The sequence below is a fragment of the Penicillium canescens genome (assembly GCF_028828765.1).
Source record: "Penicillium canescens strain IBT 15451 chromosome Unknown utg000002l_segment0_segment0, whole genome shotgun sequence".
Classification (NCBI taxonomy): Eukaryota; Fungi; Ascomycota; class Eurotiomycetes; order Eurotiales; family Aspergillaceae; genus Penicillium; species Penicillium canescens.
The window spans coordinates 4019296-4039538 of NW_026703964.1; the positions used below are offsets into that span (position 1 = coordinate 4019296).

Here is a 20243-nt window from a genome sequence, read left to right on the forward strand (position 1 = left end):
GTTTCCGAGGAGTGGTAAAGTATGGCTACGCAGATCCCGATCGATCTCGGGAGATTATTGCTAGGGTTCTGAATTGACTAGTTTTTGTGGGTTATCATTTAATAAATGCCATTAGTGTACCATACATTGAGGTTATGACATGGAATGACGACCTCACTGTACTCCGTAAACATGTACCCCATAATGCTATGCAGAGTATGAAGTCAAGATTGGTTCGGCCAATTGCCTTTTTGGATGGCTTGCATAGTGCGCTTGGGCCCCGGTTCGTATCACACTCGGGTATATCAAGCCAAGCAGACAGCTCTACACCCGGGCTTGTACAGATTAGGGTCGCAAAAAGAGTGTCTACAGTATGCTCGGACCTTGGGGACAACATGAAACACCCCAAGGTCTGTGATATAGTACTAAATTCGTAACGTAAAGACCAAAAGCAAAGAAAAAATAAGAAGAAAAGGGGTAAGCCGCCCTATGACCCACAATATTAAGCCCGAACAGGTGATAGTGCAGGTTTAACCCTCAGACCTTGACGCCGCCATATGCCACATGTTATATTTATATGTTATATGTTGGATGTCTGGATAGATCAGGAACAATGGTGTATGTCCCTCGCATAGATGTGAGTGACCGTAAACTTATGTAGACTCTACACACGTATGAACTCGGATGTTCGGATGAATCAACCCCTGAACCGCCCCTGTCAAGCCGTCTCCGCTGGACATGCACGGCTCAGCAACTCCTGATGTGGGGGGCGATCTGCCTTTCCTTAAAATCCGTACAGAAGAGAGCAAAACGTGGCGTCCCTGGGATACTAAGCCAAGCGTTTGGTTCAACGGGCTTCGTACTCCGCTCGTTTTGATATCCCTCTCTATCCTACTTCCTTCACATCCTTGCCTTGAGTTCTCTGGACTATACTTCATTACGCCAGTTACGCCATCCCGCATCCCTACATTCCCGACATCCCTCGTCTTTATTGGCAATTAACTTCGCTTTTCCCCGTGCCACGCATCGCTCCGATGCTAGAGCACATTCACAATGAGTGTTGTCGCTACTAGACCGGAGAACCCGGGGTTCTACAGCTCAATCCCTGAGGACCATGTTGCCGTCTACACTTCGCCTGTCCAGCCAATTGCCTCGCGAACGTCGTCCGTATCCTCCTATAGAACCAACTACAGCGCCTCAACCGCGCCGACCACATATTCCCCCTCCTCGCCCGCCTCGTCCTGTCGCCAATTCGACTCCCAGGGCTCAATTCCCAAGATCACAGAGCCCATTCAACGTCGTATACCCCAGGAGGTTTACGAGGTAGTGATTCACCATCTGGAGGAATTGCACAAAGGCCAGCACCAGGCAGGATGCACGACGTGTTTCCAACGCGATCTTCATGCCTTGTCCTTGACGTGTCGATCTTGGGAAAAGGCCGTCAGAGCGCCTCTGTGAGTACCAGTCTGGCCCGTCCCAGTTGCAGGGTTTTGCAGGAATATGTCCGATTCGCTAACCATGCCATAGTTATCACCATATTCACATTGTTGGAAATGACTCCCCGGCCCAATTGAAGAAATACCGTCTGAAGCGCGGAAGTCGCCTGAAACTCCTGAGACGAACCCTGCGCGAACGAAAGTTGTTGGCCAATCTTGTTTACGAATTACGCGTGCCACAGTTGGACCTGCTCTTTACCACCACAAAACAAAGTGCCCAATGGCAGGAATACCGCGACCTCGTTGCATCGGTGGTTATGGTGTGCCCGAACTTGGAACGTCTCTTGGGCTTGTCTATCCCCTATCACCACGAATTCGACCGTCTGACCCATGCTCTGTCGACTCGCAAAAAACTAAAAGAGCACACCTGGGTTCTGGGCGAGGCTGCGGAAGTATCGGAGGTGTCTCCTCGCGACGACTTCTGTCCTGGAAGTTTGGGTCCTTCGCAGATGTTTGAATTCCTGGACTACCACACCTCTTGGTCAAGCTTGGAGACACTGATGCTTTATGGGTTGAACGGCAATGGCGCGTTAGAGCCTAGCATCTTCTTACGAATGTTCCACCTTCTCCCCTCCCTGCGAAACCTGTGCATCTCCTCTTTCAACGAGGACGCCTTTGCCGATAGCACCTTGCTGTGCCTACCGCCATTGGAGTCATTGCGACTAGAGAACCTGCCCGGCATCACAGACGCCGGTCTCACACAATATACGTCTCGTTCCGAGTCAGCTTCCCTCAAGACTTTTGTTCTAGTGGAGCAGAACATCGAGTCCCTCCTTGTCATTTCCAAGATTCTTTCATCACTACGACAGCTCGAACGATTCAAGATCGTCCAGACCGAAAAATGCCCAACTTTACCAAACGAAGACATGATCTTCCAGCCTATCCTTGCCTCGTCGACTTTGAAATATCTTCACTGGGATGTGGCGTGCCCGGACCCAGGCACAGCTCTCACTCAACTTGATACCCTTCCCTTCCAGAAATCCACCAAAACCTCCAATACCCCCAACTCTCATCTTGCCCAAAGCATTCTCTCCGCCGGATTCCCAGAATTGGAATCCCTCCGCGCACCCAATGACGTGGAACCCCTGGCGCGCTCCAGGCTGCCTGCCGGCCCATCTTAAAGGGACAGGCTTTGCTCCGACCAGACCGATACAGTCTCCCTCGTAGCTCATATGGGTCTGTCAATACTCGGCCGCTCGCTCTGCCAGCCGGTAACAATCTAACCTCTGCTCGGATCCGCGCCCAAACATTCATTGACATGGCGGCGAAAGATACAGAGGCAGGGATGCCAGTGCTGATCCAGGATTACTCGGACAGCTTTGTGCCCGACAATGCGCAGGCCACCCAATTTGAGGACGAGCCCGAGCAAGAAATGGACGATTACGGCATCTGGGCCGCCTGCGAGCGATACAAACACCAGGAAAACAACCACGACGGACCAAAGACAGTGTATGAGTTCCACATGCCAGCCTTCATGGGCCGCAGCGGCGTTAGAGATCCCGCAACCGGTGCCTCAATTCCTCAATTCATCCTCCGCCCCGACATCACGGGCCAGGAGGCTGACGGTGGTTTGATTGGGTGGAAGCAACTCCTCGCATCGAACCAATCCCTCTCATACGCCGCCGGAGTAGGCGTCAATTGCTTTGAGAAGGGCTCAAGCCCTCCCATCCCACCCCCGAAGAGGTTGCCTCGCCTTCCTCTGGCACATCCCGCTTCGGTTGGGGCAGCTTGAGTGGTCGGTCGGTTATGGGTACCTCTCCTTCGACGCCTATCACTCCGATCACACCTATGAGCAGTATGTCTAGCCAGGCATTGCCATGGGAAAAGGATACCTGCACCGGTTCCTGGAACCACAAAACAGGCCGAGAGTGGTGGTTCCATATGGAACGTGATCGTCCGAGCAATACCGAGCTCATTGATATCAAGCAACTTTTCTGATTTGCTTTTTACTTCTCTTCTTCCCTCTTTTCGATTTCTTGTCAATAGTTTCATACGTTATATACCCCGCCCTTGTTCGATCTCTTTTTCTACCTCAGTCTCTTTCTTCTATTTGGGTACTTTCTTATTGTACATGTTTCATGATACATGCGCTGTGTCAGATGTCGGGGCGTTGCATAATGGTTCATGCACATGACACGGATCTATTGGTTTTTATCTCATTTGGTCTGTACCGTCATTCCGGCGCTTGTGTTTTCTGTTTGAGTCTGCGACTCTCTGTATCATATTGTACAGTAATAATTAAATGTAACGTTATAGCTTCATATGCATAACTCGATCTATCAAATTGGACTAAATCGGAACTATAAAAACTCACGTGCCCAATGACTCATCCGGGGCAGAATCGGACCGATAAGTGGGACTGATAAGCATATACAAAGAACCCCTCGTTGAGAAAAAATATCCCCCACATTTGTCCCTACACTCATTCGTCGCAATGGATCCCGGAAAGCCTGTTGATCTGCCCGAGAGGCCCAAGGAGGCCACTGAGCCCACAGACCCGAACAAGAAGTCCAAGAGCCAGCTCAAGAAAGAGGCGAAGGAGCAGGCCAAGAAGGACCGCAAGGATCAGCCCAAGCCTGTCAAGGAGAAGGCCCCCAAGGCTCCCAAGGCCAATGCAAAGGAGCCTGCTGCTCCCCGGGACCCTGATGCTATGTTCAAGGTCGGTTTCCTGCAGGATGTCTACCAGGAAAAGCCACTCTCCGAGACTGTCCCCAAGATCCGCACACGATTCCCGCCCGAGCCCAACGGATTCCTCCACATTGGCCACAGCAAGGCTATTGCCATTAACTTTGGATTCGCCAAGTACCACGGCGGCGAGTGTATCCTGCGCTTTGACGATACCAACCCAGAAGGCGAGGAGGAGCGCTACTACAATGCTATCCGTGATATCGTGAGCTGGCTGGGATTCAAACCTGTGCGTGAAACCTGCGCCAGTGACAACTTCGACCGACTCTACGAGCTTGCCGAGGACCTCATCAAGCGTGATGGCGCATATGTCTGCCACTGCACCAAGGCCGAGATCAAGGTCCAGCGTGGAGAGGGAGAGGGCGGCCAGCGCGGCGGAGAACGCTTCGCTTGCAGCCACCGCACCCGTCCCATTGAAGAGTCCATGACTGAGTTCCGTGCTATGCGCGATGGCAAGTACAAGGCCGGTGAAGCTGCTTTGCGCATGAAGCAGGATCTCACAGACCCTAACCCCCAGATGTGGGATCTGTTTGCCTGGCGTATCATGGACAGCGAGGAAAAACAGCACCATCGCACTGGTGGCAAGTGGAAGATCTATCCCACCTACGACTTTGCCCACTGTCTGTGTGATAGCATTGAGGAGATCTCACACTCTCTCTGCACGACTGAATTCGAGCTTTCCCGCGTCTCGTACGATTGGCTCTGCGACAAGCTGGAGGTCTACCGTCCCAACCAGCGCGAATATGGCCGTCTGAACATTACCGGCACAGTCCTCTCCAAGCGCAAGATTATCCAGCTTGTCAAGGAGGGCCACGTCCGTGACTGGGACGATCCCCGCCTGTACACCCTCATCGCCCTCCGCCGCCGCGGTGTTCCCCCCGGCGCCATCCTCTCCTTTGTCAACGAACTTGGCGTAACAAAGAACACAACCAATGTCCAAGTCGCCAAGTTCGAGCAGGCCATCCGCCAGTACCTGGAGACCACGGTGCCCCGTCTAATGGTCGTCCTCGAGCCATTGAAGGTCATCATCGACGACCTCCCCGACGGCCACGTCGAACTAGTTGACTCCCCCTTTTCCCCTAAGGACCCCTCCTTCGGTACCCACAACATCCCCTTCACAAAGACAATCTACATCGAGCGCTCCGACTTCCGCACCGTCGACTCGCCAGACTACTTCCGCCTCGCCCCCGGCAAGACAGTCGGTCTCCTCAAAGCCCCCTACCCAATCACCGCGACCTCCTTCGAGACCGATCCAGCAACAGGCGAGGTCACAGTCGTCCACGCCAAATACGAGAAACCCGCCGAAGGCGAAACCACCAAGAAGCCCAAGTCCTTCATCCACTGGGTCGGCGAGTCCGCCGAACACAACAGCCCTATCCGCGCTGAAGTCCGCGCTTTCAATTCGCTTTTCAAGTCTGAGGATCCATCTGCGCACCCTAAGGGTTTCCTTGCTGATATCAACCCCGATTCTGAGGAGATCTATAAGGATGCCATGGTTGAGACTGGTATCGTGGATATTTCCAAGTCTGCGCCTTGGCCCAAGGCTGCCGCCGAGGATGATGTCGAGAATAACAAGCACTGTGTCCGATTCCAGGCCATGCGTAACTTCTACGTCTGTGTTGATCGTGAATCGACTCCTGAAAAGCTTGTGCTTAATCGCATTGTTACGCTTAAGGATACCCAGGGTAAGAATTAGATTTGTTGGGCTTCCTTATCTCGGGGGAATTGCCTGTTCTTTGAATGTGCCTCTGGTTTTTGTCTCTTAGAATATCATGTTGTGGTGTGTGTGGGAGTGTGTTTCGGGGTGACTATGGTTGTTATGGATTTATGACACTTGCATTTTTGTTTCAGCTTACAGGTTTTCAAATATGAAAAACATATCATATACATATGTATAAATATACCTATCAGATAGCAACACGATGCCTGTCAAGATGCTGATGAACGAGGATTCCATCGGGTTGATGGCACCCTCCTGGGCGAAGTTTCGTGGCCAGAAGAGGCCTCGCCACTTAGTAGTATCCCCCAATTGACTACTTTGAATGCGGAAGGGTCGATTTCTCGAATAATGGGAGGAGAGATAAACTGGCCGTCCTTGTTGATCTTCGTCTCGTGAAATTCTGTGTCAATCGAACAAAACAGCAAACGGACAGCAAAGGGCCGGGGGGTGATAAAATCTGGCCGCTAACATTTTCCATGAGTGGGCTGGTTACCTGTCCCTTTTCCTTCTTGCGAGAGGGTGGGCATGATGCTGCTACAAAGTCTGGGCACGTATGAGAAATGCGTACTTAAAAGTGAGTGTCACTTGCCAATTCAAAGGCAGAGAATGCCTCGGACGAACGCAGCACACATTCACTTCGAGAGCATCGGAATTGTGGTCAAATTCAGCAAGAGAAGAATGAAAGTTGCTACATCCCTTCCAGCGATAGTTGTGTAACCCCTGCACCTTTCTAGTGATTGCCAGGACACCCGCACGCAAGTGTCTTTCATTTGGCAGTTGGGTTAGCCCATGTAACGAGGATGACAAACGGACTTTCGCTTGAAAAATAATCACTGGTCGACCTCGTCGACGCACTGGTCAGGTAGCTCTGACACCTGCCGGGTCTGAAGCGGCCCTTTGATATTCTCATGACCAGAAACAGGGTCTCGGTCTCCAGTCAGAGCATGAAATGTGCGGCCCAGTGTTTGCAGTGCATACATATAAAATGTATGCTAGGCTAGACAGCACCATTGGGATCTTCTTGCTCGATATGGGTTCGGTTAGCTAATATTGATAGTTTGATAACAACATTGGTCTAAGACTAGAGGTAGGCGGAAGTGTTGTATTTAGAAGTCCATAGAATATAGTTCATTGGGGTATGACATGGCATTATGCATAGCGAATTACCGACCTCATCAAGCCGAGGAGCATACATATATGACACGACACAAAAGAAACGAGGAAACAAGTAGAGAGAAAGGCAAGCACAAAAGGACATCAGAGAGCACACTGCTGTCTAGTCTAATCTAAACATAGATGCCCATGTTGGTATCCTTCTTCTTAGCCTGGACCTCAGCAATGGCATCGACATAGTTCTCATGCCCGATCTTGCTAAGACCCTTCCTCAGGGCAATCATACCAGCCTCAACGCAAACAGCCTTGAGTTGGGCACCACCGAACTCGTCCGTGCTGCGAGCCAACTCGGCCCAGTTGACGCTGTCCTCAACGGACATCTTGCGAGAGTGAATTTGCAGGATGTTGGCACGGGCTTCCTCGTTGGGCAGGGGGAATTCGATCTTACGGTCCAGACGACCGGAACGAAGGAGGGCAGGGTCCAGGACGTCGACACGGTTGGTTGCGGCTAGGACCTTGATGCGGTCGTCGGAGGCGAAGCCGTCCAGCTGGTTCAGGAGTTCCAGCATGGTACGCTGCACTTCACGGTCACCGGATTTCTCAGAGTCGAATCGCTTGGTTCCCACGGCGTCCAGTTCGTCAATGAAGATGATCGAAGGGGCCTTCTCCTTGGCTAGGGCGAAGCAGTCGCGAACAAGCTTGGCTCCGTCTCCGATGAACATCTGCACCAGTTGGGGACCCGCGAGCTTGAGGAATGTGGCGTTTGTCTCGGCGGCACAGGCTCGGGCGAGGAGGGTTTTACCGGTACCTGGGGGTCCGTACATCAGAGCACCTGGATATATAGTTAGCATTAAATGAATAGACTGCAACAGAGGATAACACACCTTTAGGGGCCTTGATGCCAATTTTCTTAAAGCGCTCTGCCTCCTTCATCGGCCATACGATAGCTTCCACGATTTCTTCGATCTGCTTATCGAGACCACCGATATCCGTGTACTTCTCCGTAGGCTTCTCGTCAACCTCCATTGCCTTAACGCGGTTGTCATACTCGGCCGGTAGTGTGTCCAGGATGAGATATGAATCCTTGTTAACACCAATGAGATCACCGGGTTTGAGCTTTTCGTGGTCGACGAGACCGATGAGGGGAAGGAAGATAGTCTGGCGAGTGGAGGTCTTGATGACGGCGGATTTGCCTACGCGGGTGGCATCCAGGTCGATATTGGCTCCTTCCTCTGCTGCCTCTGCCTCCACATCGAGATCCAATAGCTCAACGACGTTTCCAACGAGGTATGGTAGTTGTCTATATTAGAAATGAACAAGTCAGTAAAGAGAAAAGGCAATGAGGTTTCGCAGGTTCCGTTACGAAGCTTCGCGAGCCCGCGGAACCGCAAAGAAGACGTTCGACACCGCACCTGTTGTTCTCAATCTTCTCTTGATTATCCTTAACCTTCTCCCTCATTGTGCTCTGCTCGTGTGTCAAACGCTGGAATTCGCTTTTCATGATGCGCATCTCGTTCTCCAGCATCCGCCGCCGCTTGACGATGTCTGCCGTGCTTGAAGTCAAGATCTCCTCATCCAGCAGCTCTTCTTCATCGTCCTTCTTGTCGGCATCTCCCATCTCGGCATCACCGTCGCCTTCGGGCTTCTGACCATCGCCATCGTTCTGGTCTTGCTTCTTGTCTCTCTGATCGCGCTCAAGGTCGTCGAGGTCCTCAAGAGTCGACATGGTGGGATCGAGAAAATGGGAATTGTAGAATCAGAAGAGATAAAAGCCCCGAAATGCAGAGATGGCAGGTCAATAAATTGGAAAGGGATGGGGAGAGATGAGAAAACGGAGGTTGCTAGAAGGAAGAGCTGTCGGTGACAGAGCTCCGTTCAACGTCAGCGCCGGGCATCACGTGATGACCGCAGTGTTTATAATCATGGAAGGAGTTGACTTTCCTGACTTATTTATGGTAGAATATTGATAAATGTATGTGATATTGCTAAATACAGTCCATATACACCTCCTGATATCACTTTATACAATGCTATTCGGGTTCTCAGGATCGTGACTTGTAGGGATATTTCCAAGGTTGTTCAATACAGCTTCACGGCCATATTTGAGCAACCGAAGCCGAGAAATGAAGTCATCATTGTTAACTAGGTTTCATTAGTATCGCGAATCAAATAATGACATTAACACGTACCATAACCCCCACACATTCGTCTCTTCCCAGTAAATTGGGAGCGACCATGCATCATTCTCCAGTTATCAAAGACTAAAGCAGAACGGTTAGCTAGAGAGCGACGATCACAATACCCACAGAAACTCACTCAGTGCTGTTCCAGGTTCAAGCTGCGTCCAGATTTCCCTGCTTTGCAGAATCTCATTATACCGGCGTGCCGCGCTGTACCATTCCAACTGTTCGGCAGCCGACCAGTCCACCTTCGGCGCGCGATCATAGTTGTTCCAGCGAATCTGATATACCTGGTTCAAATCTGGATGGACAGAAAGAACAGGTGCGTGGGCGGATGGTTGGATGCAGGTATCGTCGTTTCCACTGGCGTGCCACGGGTGCCTGTACTTTATTAAGGCTTCATAATAAGAAGGATTCTCCGCGCGCAATATGTCAGCTGCTTCGATTCCGTCAACGAGCAGACTAGCACCTCCATCGCCTTCGGTATGGGATAGTAGGTGGAATAGTTGAAGCCTTGCTGGGTCTGTGAAATACGTGTTGTCTGTATGGGCACCCAGGAGTTCGTTGGTATAAGCAGTGTCCTTGAAGGTCAAGTCGGCTGTGAAGTCCCAGAAGCCGCCTAGAATTTGTTTATTAGTACGTTAGAAGGAGAGCGAGGGGTATTGAAATGTACCATAATGAGTATGTCTGATAAATGCAATCCGTTCGATGAGACCTTGAGTCGCTTCTGGGGCAACAGGGACACCTGACACGAAACAGTATCCTTTCTCCCACTGTAATATATATTAAAAAAGCCAATCTTCTAAGGGACAAGGAAACCGATCAAATGAATATAGGGCCACTTACAATAAGCTCCAACCATTCCCGAAGACGAGACTCGTCCGACATTATGCCTTCGTAGGAGACTGTGGGGTATTCTTTGTTGGCGAGAGAAGTTGGGACAAATGACCTTCTTGAGTGTCAGCATACTTCAAAAGGCTTGTCTTTGATATGGCTGCAACTTTACCTGACAGGTGGTGGGCTGCAGTTAGGGTCTGCCGTCGCGGGTGAAATCTTAGCACGGGCTCTGATATCACTGCTGCCCTGAGCATTTCCATTTCTGTTTTGCTTGTGCGGACCAAGCCATTTCCACGGATAGACACCCAGGTGCTCATCAGACCCTACGAATGCGTTAATACTGATATTCCTGGTGCCCAGGTAAATGCTTCCTTACATTTCACCTCGAGAGTTTCGCCCTTGGACTCGAATGACAATGCATGAACGTCTTCCGAAATCTGCAGAGATCATACCAGAAAGAATGAGCATGTATGTGAGAAAGGTGAGCACGAATTTTTCTTACCGCAAAAGTGTCGGCTGCTCTTTGCTTTGTGTCTGGATGGATACACGCTGAACACTGGCAATTTTCTCTAACCACAAAATTAGACTTGGTGTTGCGATATCACCTTCTGATAAGCAACCAGTTACTAACCTGAGGAAGAATTGGCCACTGCAACAGGTTAGTATACGGCAAAGTCTATCCAAGGGCATCAGACAGCGATCAACTCACAACTCTAACTTGTGTTTCTGACCCGCTGTATCAACAACATCTTGAATGGTCACGATACTTGGCGTAGACCCAGACATGACAGGATCTGACCGCCGTTCAGTCTTAGATTTGTTGTCATTTTGAGCCTTGAAGCTCATGAATCTCAAGGATCCAGGCGCGGGATTTCGGTAGTTAACCGCCTGTGAGGTCAAACCGAAGAGATTGAGTTAGTTCCCTAATGGACAATATGAGCCAATATCAAGTGAATCAAGAACATACAAGACCACCAGGCGGGGCAAAGCGGGGCCTGATTTCGACGACGTTAGCTCTTTATATTCAATACCCGGATATAGATACTCTTACCTGGCCTGTTTCCACAGCCTAGTTGACCTGAGTGCTGCACGCCAGCTTAAACTCATGTTTGGCATAGAAAAGTGGGCTATCGAAGGTTGAGAAGATCAATTGAAGTCATCGATCGGATCCGGGGTAGCATTTATGAAGCCTAAGCGGAGCATCAGCCGAGGTGACAACATGGTCACGTGCAAGGATTAAATGAACTATAGCAGCCTCAAAGAATGAAAGGCGTCAATTTAGAATTATAGCTTTACAGACAATATGTTTTATTTATTGTTCGTGCCTAAAAACTAGATGCTGAAATATGGTTTGCAATATAAACTCACAGCTTGCTCTTGACACCACCAACCACCTTCAACAGACAACGTCCATTGCTCAAAACAACCTTACCCTTGTCATTCTTAGTAACAAAGCGAACCTCCTCAAAGCCATCTTGGACATTGCCCATCTTCCACATCTCAGTGGTAAGCTTATCCCCAGGCCGAACGGGCGAGGCAAAGCGGGCCTGGAACTCCTTCATATTGGCAGGATCGCTGCCACCCAATTCGCGCAGAACACCGTGCGCAGCAGAGTTCCAGCTGAAAAGGCCGTGAATAATAATACCCCCGAAGCCCATCTTCTGACCGGGCTCGGGTGTGGCGTGGAGAGGGTTGTAGTCGCCATTGAGACTGATAGGAGTTAGTAACCAACGGTTTATTCGATTGCATCTTTCATGCAAGATATTTGAATGCGCCCTTGCCATATTTAGACTTACCGGTATAGGTGGGCTGTCTCCATGTTGCTCTGAATAACATGGATAGCATCGGGAGCCTTGCCCTGGGGTGGGGCGAAGTTGACAGTGCTGGGTCCTGTTCGAATAGGTTAGTATACATCACACATTATCTTGAGAAATCCGTGATCTTACCCTTGGGACCACCCCAGCCTCCTTGGCCAACAAGGAAGCCACTGGACACGACCTTGGAGTATACTTCGCCAGACTCCTTGTCCACGATAGACTGCTCGGTCTCAATAACAGTACCGGGCTTACCCTTATCATATACACCAATAACAGTGTTGCGCAGCTCAAATTTACGGCCGGCGCTAGTGGCAGGAAGCGGCTTCAGGACTGTGAGTTTGCGCTGGCCATCGACTCCAAAGCGGTGGTCGAGGTCGGGCACTCCGGGAATGTGGACTGCCTTTTGGCGGCCGTAGAAATCGGTGACTTCTTGGTCAGTGAGCTTGAAGGCTGGTAGATGGGACGTATATTAGCGCAAGAAATGACAAGGTCGGGGGTATGTTTGACATACGAAGGATGAGAGAATAGGTAGGGAACACTGCGAAGTTCGGGTGAAGTTCCTAGACACCAATCAGATCTGCGATTCGGATTACTAGCAATGAAGCTTACATAGAGGAAGTGCAGCTCGTCGGCCTTGATGCCAATGCTGTTGGCGAATAACAGCACGTCGCGCTTCTGCCAAGAGACATCTTGACGGGGGAATTCGTGACCAGCTCCAGGGGCCGACATTGTATATATTTAGTGAATGAAATAGGGAACTAGGTGAGATATGCCAGAGAAGAAAAAAAGGGAAAGGCAAGCTAAAGTATCTCCGACAATTGCGGGGGCTATAAGGAGCCGAGGATCTGATAATTCTGGGATGATTTGTTGCCGTTGGTTAGCCGACGCGGCATCTTCTTGGCACAATTTCCCAATGCAGATCAGTGCTGGTTTTACTGAATATTACTTTTAGAGATTTAGAAAGACCACAGAATCCACTGTCCAGAAGAAGAGCGTCGGAGTTTGCTAGACTAAGCATCGACTCGGGGTATCAGTCTACCTGGAAATTCGAGGAGCTTCACAATCATATCTCCGTACGCGCCGCAAAATGCCTTTTCCTGCCTCCCAAGAACTTAACGCCGAAAGAAATAATGGCGAGAATCGCCGTGGGCAATTCCAGACATGCCCATGCCAGAATGCATTGGTGATAAAAGTATTTCCCGTATATTGTGCAAACGTGCAAGTATAACCTCAATATCACGTTAAAAAAGAAAAATTAACACCTGCAGCGGGTTAGAATATTGAGACCAAAGACGAATGCTGACCAACTTACATGCGGTAGAAGCAACCACCCTCGGCAGCGCGGGTGACGTCAGAAGTCTCGAACTTGTACGAGATGCCAATGTCGAGATCACGCTTGTTCTTCTCGTTAGGGCGGTTCTCGATCCAGCCGGTAACACCCTCCTCCTCCTCAACTGTGAGGACATCGCGCAGGTAGAACACGGTCTGCTTCCAGTGAGTGTACTTGGCGTGAGGGCCGGTGGAGAAGTGGATGGGCTTGTGGCAGGCGCTGAACTCGATATCGAACCAAGCGATGAGAGCGTGGATGAAGTCGCTGCGCTTGGCAGTGAGGGAGTAGGGGACCTTGAAAGCAAGATCGGCGGCGGTGACAGTGTTAAGATCGAAAGTGATGATCGGGCAAGGGTCGGTCACAAGAGCCTTCATCTCGACGGTGTCGACAAGGGGCTCGTTGAGAGCAATCTCCTTCATGGGGCTGTAGTCAAAGCCATAGACATTGTCCCAGACTAAAGCTGATCAGTAACAGAAGGTGATTAGATCCAGGAGTTTTGCTTACACCCAATCTTGTCGTCCTTGTAGTCACCGTCCTCAATACCAGCAACGTACATGGTGGCCTTGTCGGGGAAAATCAGACCGCCGGGGTTGAGGTAGGTGTCACGGGCGTAGAGAACGGTATCCAACATGGACTCGTAGAGAAGGAAGTAACCCATCCACTCGGAGATAATGATATCAACCTTGGGGAAAGGAAGGTTTACTTCCTCCATCTTGCCCTGGAGAAGAGTAATCTTGTCAGACAGGCCGTTGACGTGAACAATCTCACGGGCCTTCTCAATGATCGAGGACATGTCGACACCGATAACGTGCTTGGCACCAGCGCGAGCAGCGAACCTGTGAGGGAGAACGGTCAATGGTGGACTCGATAATTTGCAAATATCCTAAGACATACATGCTCAGGATACCAGTTCCACAGCCGACATCAAGGACAACCTTGTCCTTGAAGATGTGGCGGTTCTGGTAGATAGAGTCGCGGTAAGAACGGGTGCGAACATCATCTTTCTGTAGACATGAGACCGATTAGAAAATGCGAATAGCGCCATTCTGCCAGTCAATTTGCACTTACCAGCATCTCCTCGTGGATGCCTGCACTCGGGAAAAGCAATTGTCAGTCAATGCGAACCTGGCATTTGCCATCTATTGGAATAAATTACCGTGGTGATCGTAGCTATAGAATGGTTAGCATCCAAATTCCGAGGAAACTGTCAGAACATCGTACCTAGTGAAGTAACGCACTTCAGAGTGCTCCATGCCGACCATGCGGTCGGCACTGCTGGTAATACCAGCAGGGGTCTCGGAACCGTTGTTGTTCATCTTGGTAATAAGAAGAACGAGAATGTAAAAGGTGAAGAAAAATGGAAGGTGAAGACCAAGGATAAGTCCCTCTAACTTTTTTTTTTCTGATTATTTGCCCACCCGCCAAGCTTAACTCCAATCCCCGCCGCGCTAGCCGTATTAGTATATCACGTGTAATCATGGCACGTGATCCTTAGGGCTATGTGCATCAAATCTATATGCCTATCAACTGTAGTTTTTCAGTTAGTTTTGTATGGCATGTAAGAAGACGTTGTATTGTAAACTTAGATAGAGCCACCAAGTATCTAGTGGTATCTTCGTAGCTAGAGCAGAATGGCACGACATCTGCCACACCTTTTTAGGGCTTCAGATAGGGTAGAAGTTTGGATTCATGTATGATAACAACAGAAGATGAAGACTCAATATTCTTCTCCAGAATAACATTGTTTGTTGAAGAGTATTAGTCCCATAGATCAGTGGCTGTGGGGTAAGTGAGCACTGTTTTGATGCCAAGACTACCGAAGGAGGCTCTATGATGCCGTCGGGAACTCCGCCCAACTGTCATCTCTTCGAAGCTTACACGTTTTACGCCAGACACCATGCATCTGGCCAGAAGAGCGAACCTCTACGCTCTATTTGCTTTTGTTCTCTTTGCCTCGCTCATTGGCTGGTCCAACGCGTCATTGGGTGACCATCTGCCCGACTTCAAAGAATGTGTCCAGGTACGTCGTACGTCGACCAAATTAACCCCTGCAGTCGATTAACAAACCTAGGTTTGTAAAACGGAAAATTGTCAGAGTGGCAACTCAGTGCTACGTATGTCCATTATTTATTCCACTCATCTCCCATGTTCCCCTTTTCTGACCTTGCCAGCTCTACACCACCGCTTGCTACTATGGACCTGCCCTGCCGAATGTGACTATACCTGCCAACATGTCGTTACAGACCGTCGAGTTTCGCGTGACCCCCCGATGATCAACCCGGTTGTTCAATTCCATGGAAAATGGCCGTTCCGTCGACTCCTGGGCATGCAGGAGCCCTTCTCAGTGCTCTTCTCCTTCCTCAACTTCGCCGCGCACTGGCACGGCATGTCTCGCATCCAGGAGTCGATCCCCGCCTGGCACTCGCTGCGCCAATACTACATGGTGTTCGGATATATTGGGCTTGCCAGCTGGAGTTTCAGCATGATCTTCCACATGCGTGACTTCCCCTTGACTGAGAAGCTGGACTACTGGGGCGCTGGCGCCAATGTTCTGTACGGTCTCTATCTGGCCGTGATTCGAATCTTCCGACTGGATCTCGAAAATACCCAATACCACCCCACACTGCGTCGCTTCTGGACTGCCATCTGTCTTGTTCTCTACACATTGCACGTTGGATATCTCAGCTTCTGGTCTTGGAATTACACGTACAATATGGCGGCGAACGTGGTGGTTGGAATTATCCAGAATCTGATGTGGACTGGATTCAGTATCTTCCGATACCAGAAGTATCTGAAGTCCTGGACTGCTTGGCCCGGTATGATAGTCGCGTGGATCATCCTAGCCATGAGCTTGGAGTTGCTCGATTTTCCCCCTTGGAACGGATTGATTGATGCCCACAGCCTGTGGCATCTGGGCACTGTGATACCCACTGCTTGGTGGTACTCGTGAGTATTTCCTATCTGATTGATATTTCCATGACTAATGTATCGGTTGTTACCGACAGGTTCTTGATCAAGGACGCACAAGATGATATAGCGGCGCATAGACTGAAGGCATAGACCGAAGGCATGAACACCATTTCGGTTATATATAGAAGCAAGGGTCAACATGTAGCCAAAAATAGTGTCGGTGACATTCCTTCGAGATAACCCCCACTGTAGCAGTTAATTCTATGTTGAGCTCGTCTTATTGCCACGCATTCTGCCGTGTGGTGCCTGGCTTCCCCGCCATTGGCTCACCGCTAGGGCCGTCGCAATAGCCCGTGTCTCACCCCTTCAGCCTTTTTTTGTTTCAACTCTTCACACCTTTCTTGACAGCTTCAAAGCACCTCTCTTTTCGCTTCATATTCCCCCGGTGCTTAGATTGATCATCACATATTGCACCATGGCTTCTCCGGCTGTCAAGAAAGCGATCACCGAGGCGGCGCTCCAGTACATAAAGCCCGAGGGCAGGTTGTTTGAGTATGGAACCGCAGGAGTAAGTCGCATTGGGGAATACTCTACACAGATGAATAGCTGACTTACCTTTGCCGGATTACAGTTTCGCATGAAAGCGTAAGTTTCTTCACTGACCCGCCCCGCCTCCACATCCTCCAGAACCCCGCGATCGTCCCTTTGTTGACATCGACGTATTCTGACCGACTCGCCTCAGTGATCTCCTCAACACTGTTGTTTTTGCCGTTGGCTTGCTTGCAAGCTTGCGCTCCAAGAAGCTCAGCGGACAATGGATTGGTGTTATGGTCACTGCCAGTCACAACCCCGCGGAGGACAATGGTGTCAAGTTGGTTGACCCGATGGTATGATTCAGCCTCTCAACAGTTCTATGGAGATATATCTGACTTATTGTTGTTATAGGGAGAGATGCTCGAGGTAATATTAGCCTGTGTCTAAATTGGGAAAAAATTGCTCACCATAAACAGGCCGAGTGGGAGGCTTATGCGACACGACTGGCCAATGCTCCCTTGGAATCGATCGCCGATGTGTACGATGAACTCGTGAAGGAGATCGACGTGAAGATGACCAACCCAGCCCGTGTGGTATTTGCGCGTGATACCCGTGCTTCTGGTTCCCGTCTGGTTGGCGTGCTGAATGCCGCCCTCACCGCAACTGAGGTCGAATTCGTCGATCTCAAGTTCATGACCACCCCTCAGCTGCACTACGTCGTCCGCTGCAAGAACACTCTGGGAACACAATACGAATATGGTGAGCCCACTGAGCAGGGATACTATGAGAAGCTCGCAAACGCTTTCAAGAAGGTTATGCGCGGCGTCAAGGTTCAGGGTGGCTTGACCGTTGACTGCGCCAACGGCGTCGGTGGTCCCAAGCTTCGGGAGCTGATGAAGTTCCTTTCCGGAATTGATATTAAGGTTGTCAACGACGATGTGATCAACCCTGACAGCTTGAACTTTGATGTATGCCCTACCTGGTCAACAGTCCACCGCACACATTTAACTAATCGCGTTTATATAGTGTGGTGCCGACTACGTTAAGACGAAGCAGCGTGCTCCCCCTTCATCCAAGGCTGCCCAGCTTGACCGATGTGCTTCGCTTGATGGTGACGCCGATCGTCTGGTCTACTACTTCCAGGACGAGAGCAACATCTTCCGCCTTCTCGACGGTGACCGCATCGCCACTCTTGCAGCCTCTTTCATTGGTGACCTCGCTCGCAGTGCCGGCATTGCCTCAAAGCTGAAGATCGGTGTCGTCCAGACCGCCTACGCCAACGGCTCCAGCACAGATTACATCGAAAAGGTCCTGAAGCTCCCCATCATCTGCACCAACACCGGTGTCAAGCATCTCCACCACGCTGCTCTGCGCTTCGACGTCGGTGTCTACTTTGAGGCCAACGGCCACGGCACAGTGACATTCTCCGAGAATGCCCTGAAGGTCATTAAGAACACCGAGCCCCAGTCGCCCGCGCAGCAGCACTCTTTGGAGAGCCTTCAGGCCCTGACCGACCTAATTAACCAGGCTGTTGGCGATGCTCTGTCCGACATGCTTCTTGTCGAGGCCATCCTCGCCCACAAGGGCTGGTCCCCCAAGGAGTGGCTCGGCACTTACACCGATCTCCCCTCACGCCTGGTGCGTGTCGAGGTCAACGACCGCTCTATTTTCAAGGCTTACGATGCTGAGCGTAAGCTCGAATCTCCTGCTGGCCTGCAGGCTACTATTGAGTCCTTGCAGTCTCGCTACAACAAGGGTCGCAGCTTTGCCCGTGCCAGTGGCACCGAGGATGCTGTCCGTGTCTACGCTGAGGCTGCTAGCCGCTCCGAGGCGGATGACCTGGCCACTCGCGTGGCCAATGCTGTCAGTGAGGCGGGTAGTGCCTAGTGGTTTGTTTAACCTTCACAAATAAGGTACAGACCACTGTTTATCTTGGCCAGTGGGGCTAGCACTGGACTTGGAAAACGGGCAGCGAAAAGCCTGCGACTCGAGGGACAGGTAATAAGGTCCAGAAAATATTCGAGGTCATTTTGATGCAGTAATGAAATCTATGGGTTCTTTCAAACACTTGAACACTTTGTACTCTTCGTAGGACATTTATTCTTGTACAACACACGCTTACACCGTACTTTTATTTTATCCCTCTTCCTGATCCATGGCATCACGGCCACGCTTGCCATTGTGCCCGAACTTGCCTTTCCCTTTGCTCCCCTTCTTCTCATCATACGTCTTCATCGCCTGGATAGCCAAACGCTGAGATTCACCGACGCTGTCAGCAAGAAGCATAACCTCATCCTTGGGAGCGTCATATTCAGGTAACTGCTTTCCAAGCGCACCCTCAATCCGCTGCCAGATCTCCACATCATATTGCGACACAAAGCTAATAGCAACACCACTCTTACCCGCACGCGCAGTACGACCAACGCGGTGAATATACGTCTTACTATCAGTTGGCAGATCGTAGTTCAGCACAACATCCACAGAAGGAATATCCAGACCACGCGCAGCAACATCCGTCGCAACGAGGATATCCCGACTACGCGAGCGGAACTTGCCCAGTGCACCGAGACGAGCAGACTGCGAGAGTTGTCCATGCAGCGGGATCGCACCGAGTCCTAGCCCGCGTAGAAGGTAGGCAATACGCTGTGTCTCGTGGACAGTGCGCATAAAGATAATAGCAGACTGGCCGGTGAACTTCTCGAGGAGGTACGCGAGGTAGATGTCCTTGTGTTTGTGTGGGCGGAGTAGGAAATATTGCTGTAGCGTGGAGACGGTCTGGTACTTGCTGGAGGAGATAGAGACGCGCTGCGGGTTTGAAAGCGAGGCGCGCTGGAGCGACTCAACCTTTGAGCTTAGGGTTGCGGAGAAGAGGAAGGTGCGGCGCTCGCGCGGGAGCACCTTGAGGATTTTGTCGAGGATTGGGCCGAAGTCCATGTCCAATAGTCTGTCGGCTTCGTCCATTACTAGGTACTTCATGCTGCGGAGGGAGAAGCCCTTTGTGTTCTCGAGGTGGTCGAGGAGTCGTCCGGGAGTGGCGACGATGATGTGTGGCTTCTTGCCTAGTGCGATGGACTGTGGGACCATGTCCATTCCTCCGACGATTGTTGCGCATCTTACTGCGATGGTTGAGCCGAGGTTCTCGAATGATTGGGCGATCTGGTAGGCGAGTTCACGGGTTGGTGCTAGTACCAGGCCGAAGAATGGCTGGGGCTTTTCCATGAGAGCTGTTTAACGGTTAGCTTAGCTCTTTTGATAGTCTGATGACCTTGGATTATACATACCCTGTAGGATAGGAAGCGCAAAAGCTGCTGTCTTTCCACTGCCTGTTTCTGCAAGACCAATCATATCACGGCCTTGCAAAGCAAGAGGAATTGACTCGGCCTGAATTGGTGTTGGGGCCTTGTATCCTAGGTTTGTGCAAGCTTCGCATAAAGCCTCGATGATACCCAGTTCTTGGAATGTCTTCGGCGCACTTGGGGCGGCCTCAGTCTCGGAGGTAGCATCTTCCACATCGGGGTCCTCGTTGGCGGGCTCGGGGCCAGTAGCGCTCGCATTTGAAGGGGTGCTTTCTTGAACAGGCGCCTCGTGGGCGACCTTGCGCTTCTTGGTGATCGGCATCTTTAATAATCTTGTTTAGCAAAA

General features: G+C 50.7%; 9 protein-coding genes across 9 annotated transcripts; 4 read left to right on the top strand and 5 right to left on the bottom strand.

Moving 5' to 3' along the window:
- Positions 1-784: 784 nt before the first annotated feature.
- N7446_002730 (uncharacterized protein) lies at positions 785-3413 on the top strand (the record flags this gene model as incomplete). Its single annotated transcript, XM_058511479.1, has 4 exons — positions 785-1433; positions 1507-2551; positions 2575-3102; positions 3135-3413. Exons 1-4 carry the CDS (start codon positions 1033-1035, stop codon positions 3411-3413), a joined length of 2253 nt encoding a protein of 750 aa, XP_058377015.1. The 5' UTR covers positions 785-1032.
- A 496-nt stretch (positions 3414-3909) lies between these two features.
- N7446_002731 (glutamine--tRNA ligase) lies at positions 3910-5856 on the top strand (the record flags this gene model as incomplete). Its single annotated transcript, XM_058511480.1, has 1 exon — positions 3910-5856. The coding sequence occupies one exon, from the start codon at positions 3910-3912 to the stop codon at positions 5854-5856; it is 1947 nt and encodes a 648-aa protein (XP_058377016.1).
- Positions 5857-7166: 1310 nt separating this feature from the next.
- Positions 7167-8719, bottom strand: N7446_002732 (proteasome regulatory particle base subunit RPT5; the record flags this gene model as incomplete). Its single annotated transcript, XM_058511481.1, has 3 exons — positions 7167-7825; positions 7878-8293; positions 8406-8719. The coding sequence occupies 3 exons, from the start codon at positions 8717-8719 to the stop codon at positions 7167-7169; spliced, it is 1389 nt and encodes a 462-aa protein (XP_058377017.1).
- A 294-nt stretch (positions 8720-9013) lies between these two features.
- On the bottom strand, positions 9014-11117 carry N7446_002733 (putative trimethyllysine dioxygenase TmlH; the record flags this gene model as incomplete). Its single annotated transcript, XM_058511482.1, has 12 exons — positions 9014-9135; positions 9183-9254; positions 9310-9792; positions 9847-9946; positions 10020-10122; positions 10180-10333; positions 10387-10447; positions 10513-10579; positions 10642-10659; positions 10720-10898; positions 10978-11005; positions 11062-11117. The coding sequence occupies 12 exons, from the start codon at positions 11115-11117 to the stop codon at positions 9014-9016; spliced, it is 1443 nt and encodes a 480-aa protein (XP_058377018.1).
- A 257-nt stretch (positions 11118-11374) lies between these two features.
- N7446_002734 (putative peroxisomal dehydratase) lies at positions 11375-12556 on the bottom strand (the record flags this gene model as incomplete). The annotated part of the gene is made up of 5 exons (XM_058511483.1): positions 11375-11720; positions 11807-11900; positions 11957-12277; positions 12339-12387; positions 12437-12556. 5 exons carry the CDS (start codon positions 12554-12556, stop codon positions 11375-11377), a joined length of 930 nt encoding a protein of 309 aa, XP_058377019.1.
- Positions 12557-13082: 526 nt separating this feature from the next.
- On the bottom strand, positions 13083-14473 carry rmtA (protein-arginine omega-N methyltransferase HMT1; the record flags this gene model as incomplete). The annotated part of the gene is made up of 7 exons (XM_058511484.1): positions 13083-13089; positions 13140-13611; positions 13662-13993; positions 14052-14161; positions 14226-14245; positions 14314-14327; positions 14379-14473. The coding sequence occupies 7 exons, from the start codon at positions 14471-14473 to the stop codon at positions 13083-13085; spliced, it is 1050 nt and encodes a 349-aa protein (XP_058377020.1).
- Positions 14474-15054: 581 nt separating this feature from the next.
- N7446_002736 (PGAP3/PER1 family protein) lies at positions 15055-16217 on the top strand (the record flags this gene model as incomplete). Its single annotated transcript, XM_058511485.1, has 4 exons — positions 15055-15177; positions 15229-15271; positions 15329-16103; positions 16163-16217. The coding sequence occupies 4 exons, from the start codon at positions 15055-15057 to the stop codon at positions 16215-16217; spliced, it is 996 nt and encodes a 331-aa protein (XP_058377021.1).
- A 325-nt stretch (positions 16218-16542) lies between these two features.
- agm1 (phosphoacetylglucosamine mutase PCM1) lies at positions 16543-18488 on the top strand (the record flags this gene model as incomplete). Its single annotated transcript, XM_058511486.1, has 6 exons — positions 16543-16635; positions 16699-16712; positions 16810-16954; positions 17013-17027; positions 17078-17569; positions 17628-18488. 6 exons carry the CDS (start codon positions 16543-16545, stop codon positions 18486-18488), a joined length of 1620 nt encoding a protein of 539 aa, XP_058377022.1.
- A 249-nt stretch (positions 18489-18737) lies between these two features.
- rrp3 (RNA-dependent ATPase RRP3) lies at positions 18738-20219 on the bottom strand (the record flags this gene model as incomplete). The annotated part of the gene is made up of 2 exons (XM_058511487.1): positions 18738-19825; positions 19883-20219. 2 exons carry the CDS (start codon positions 20217-20219, stop codon positions 18738-18740), a joined length of 1425 nt encoding a protein of 474 aa, XP_058377023.1.
- Positions 20220-20243: the final 24 nt, after the last annotated feature.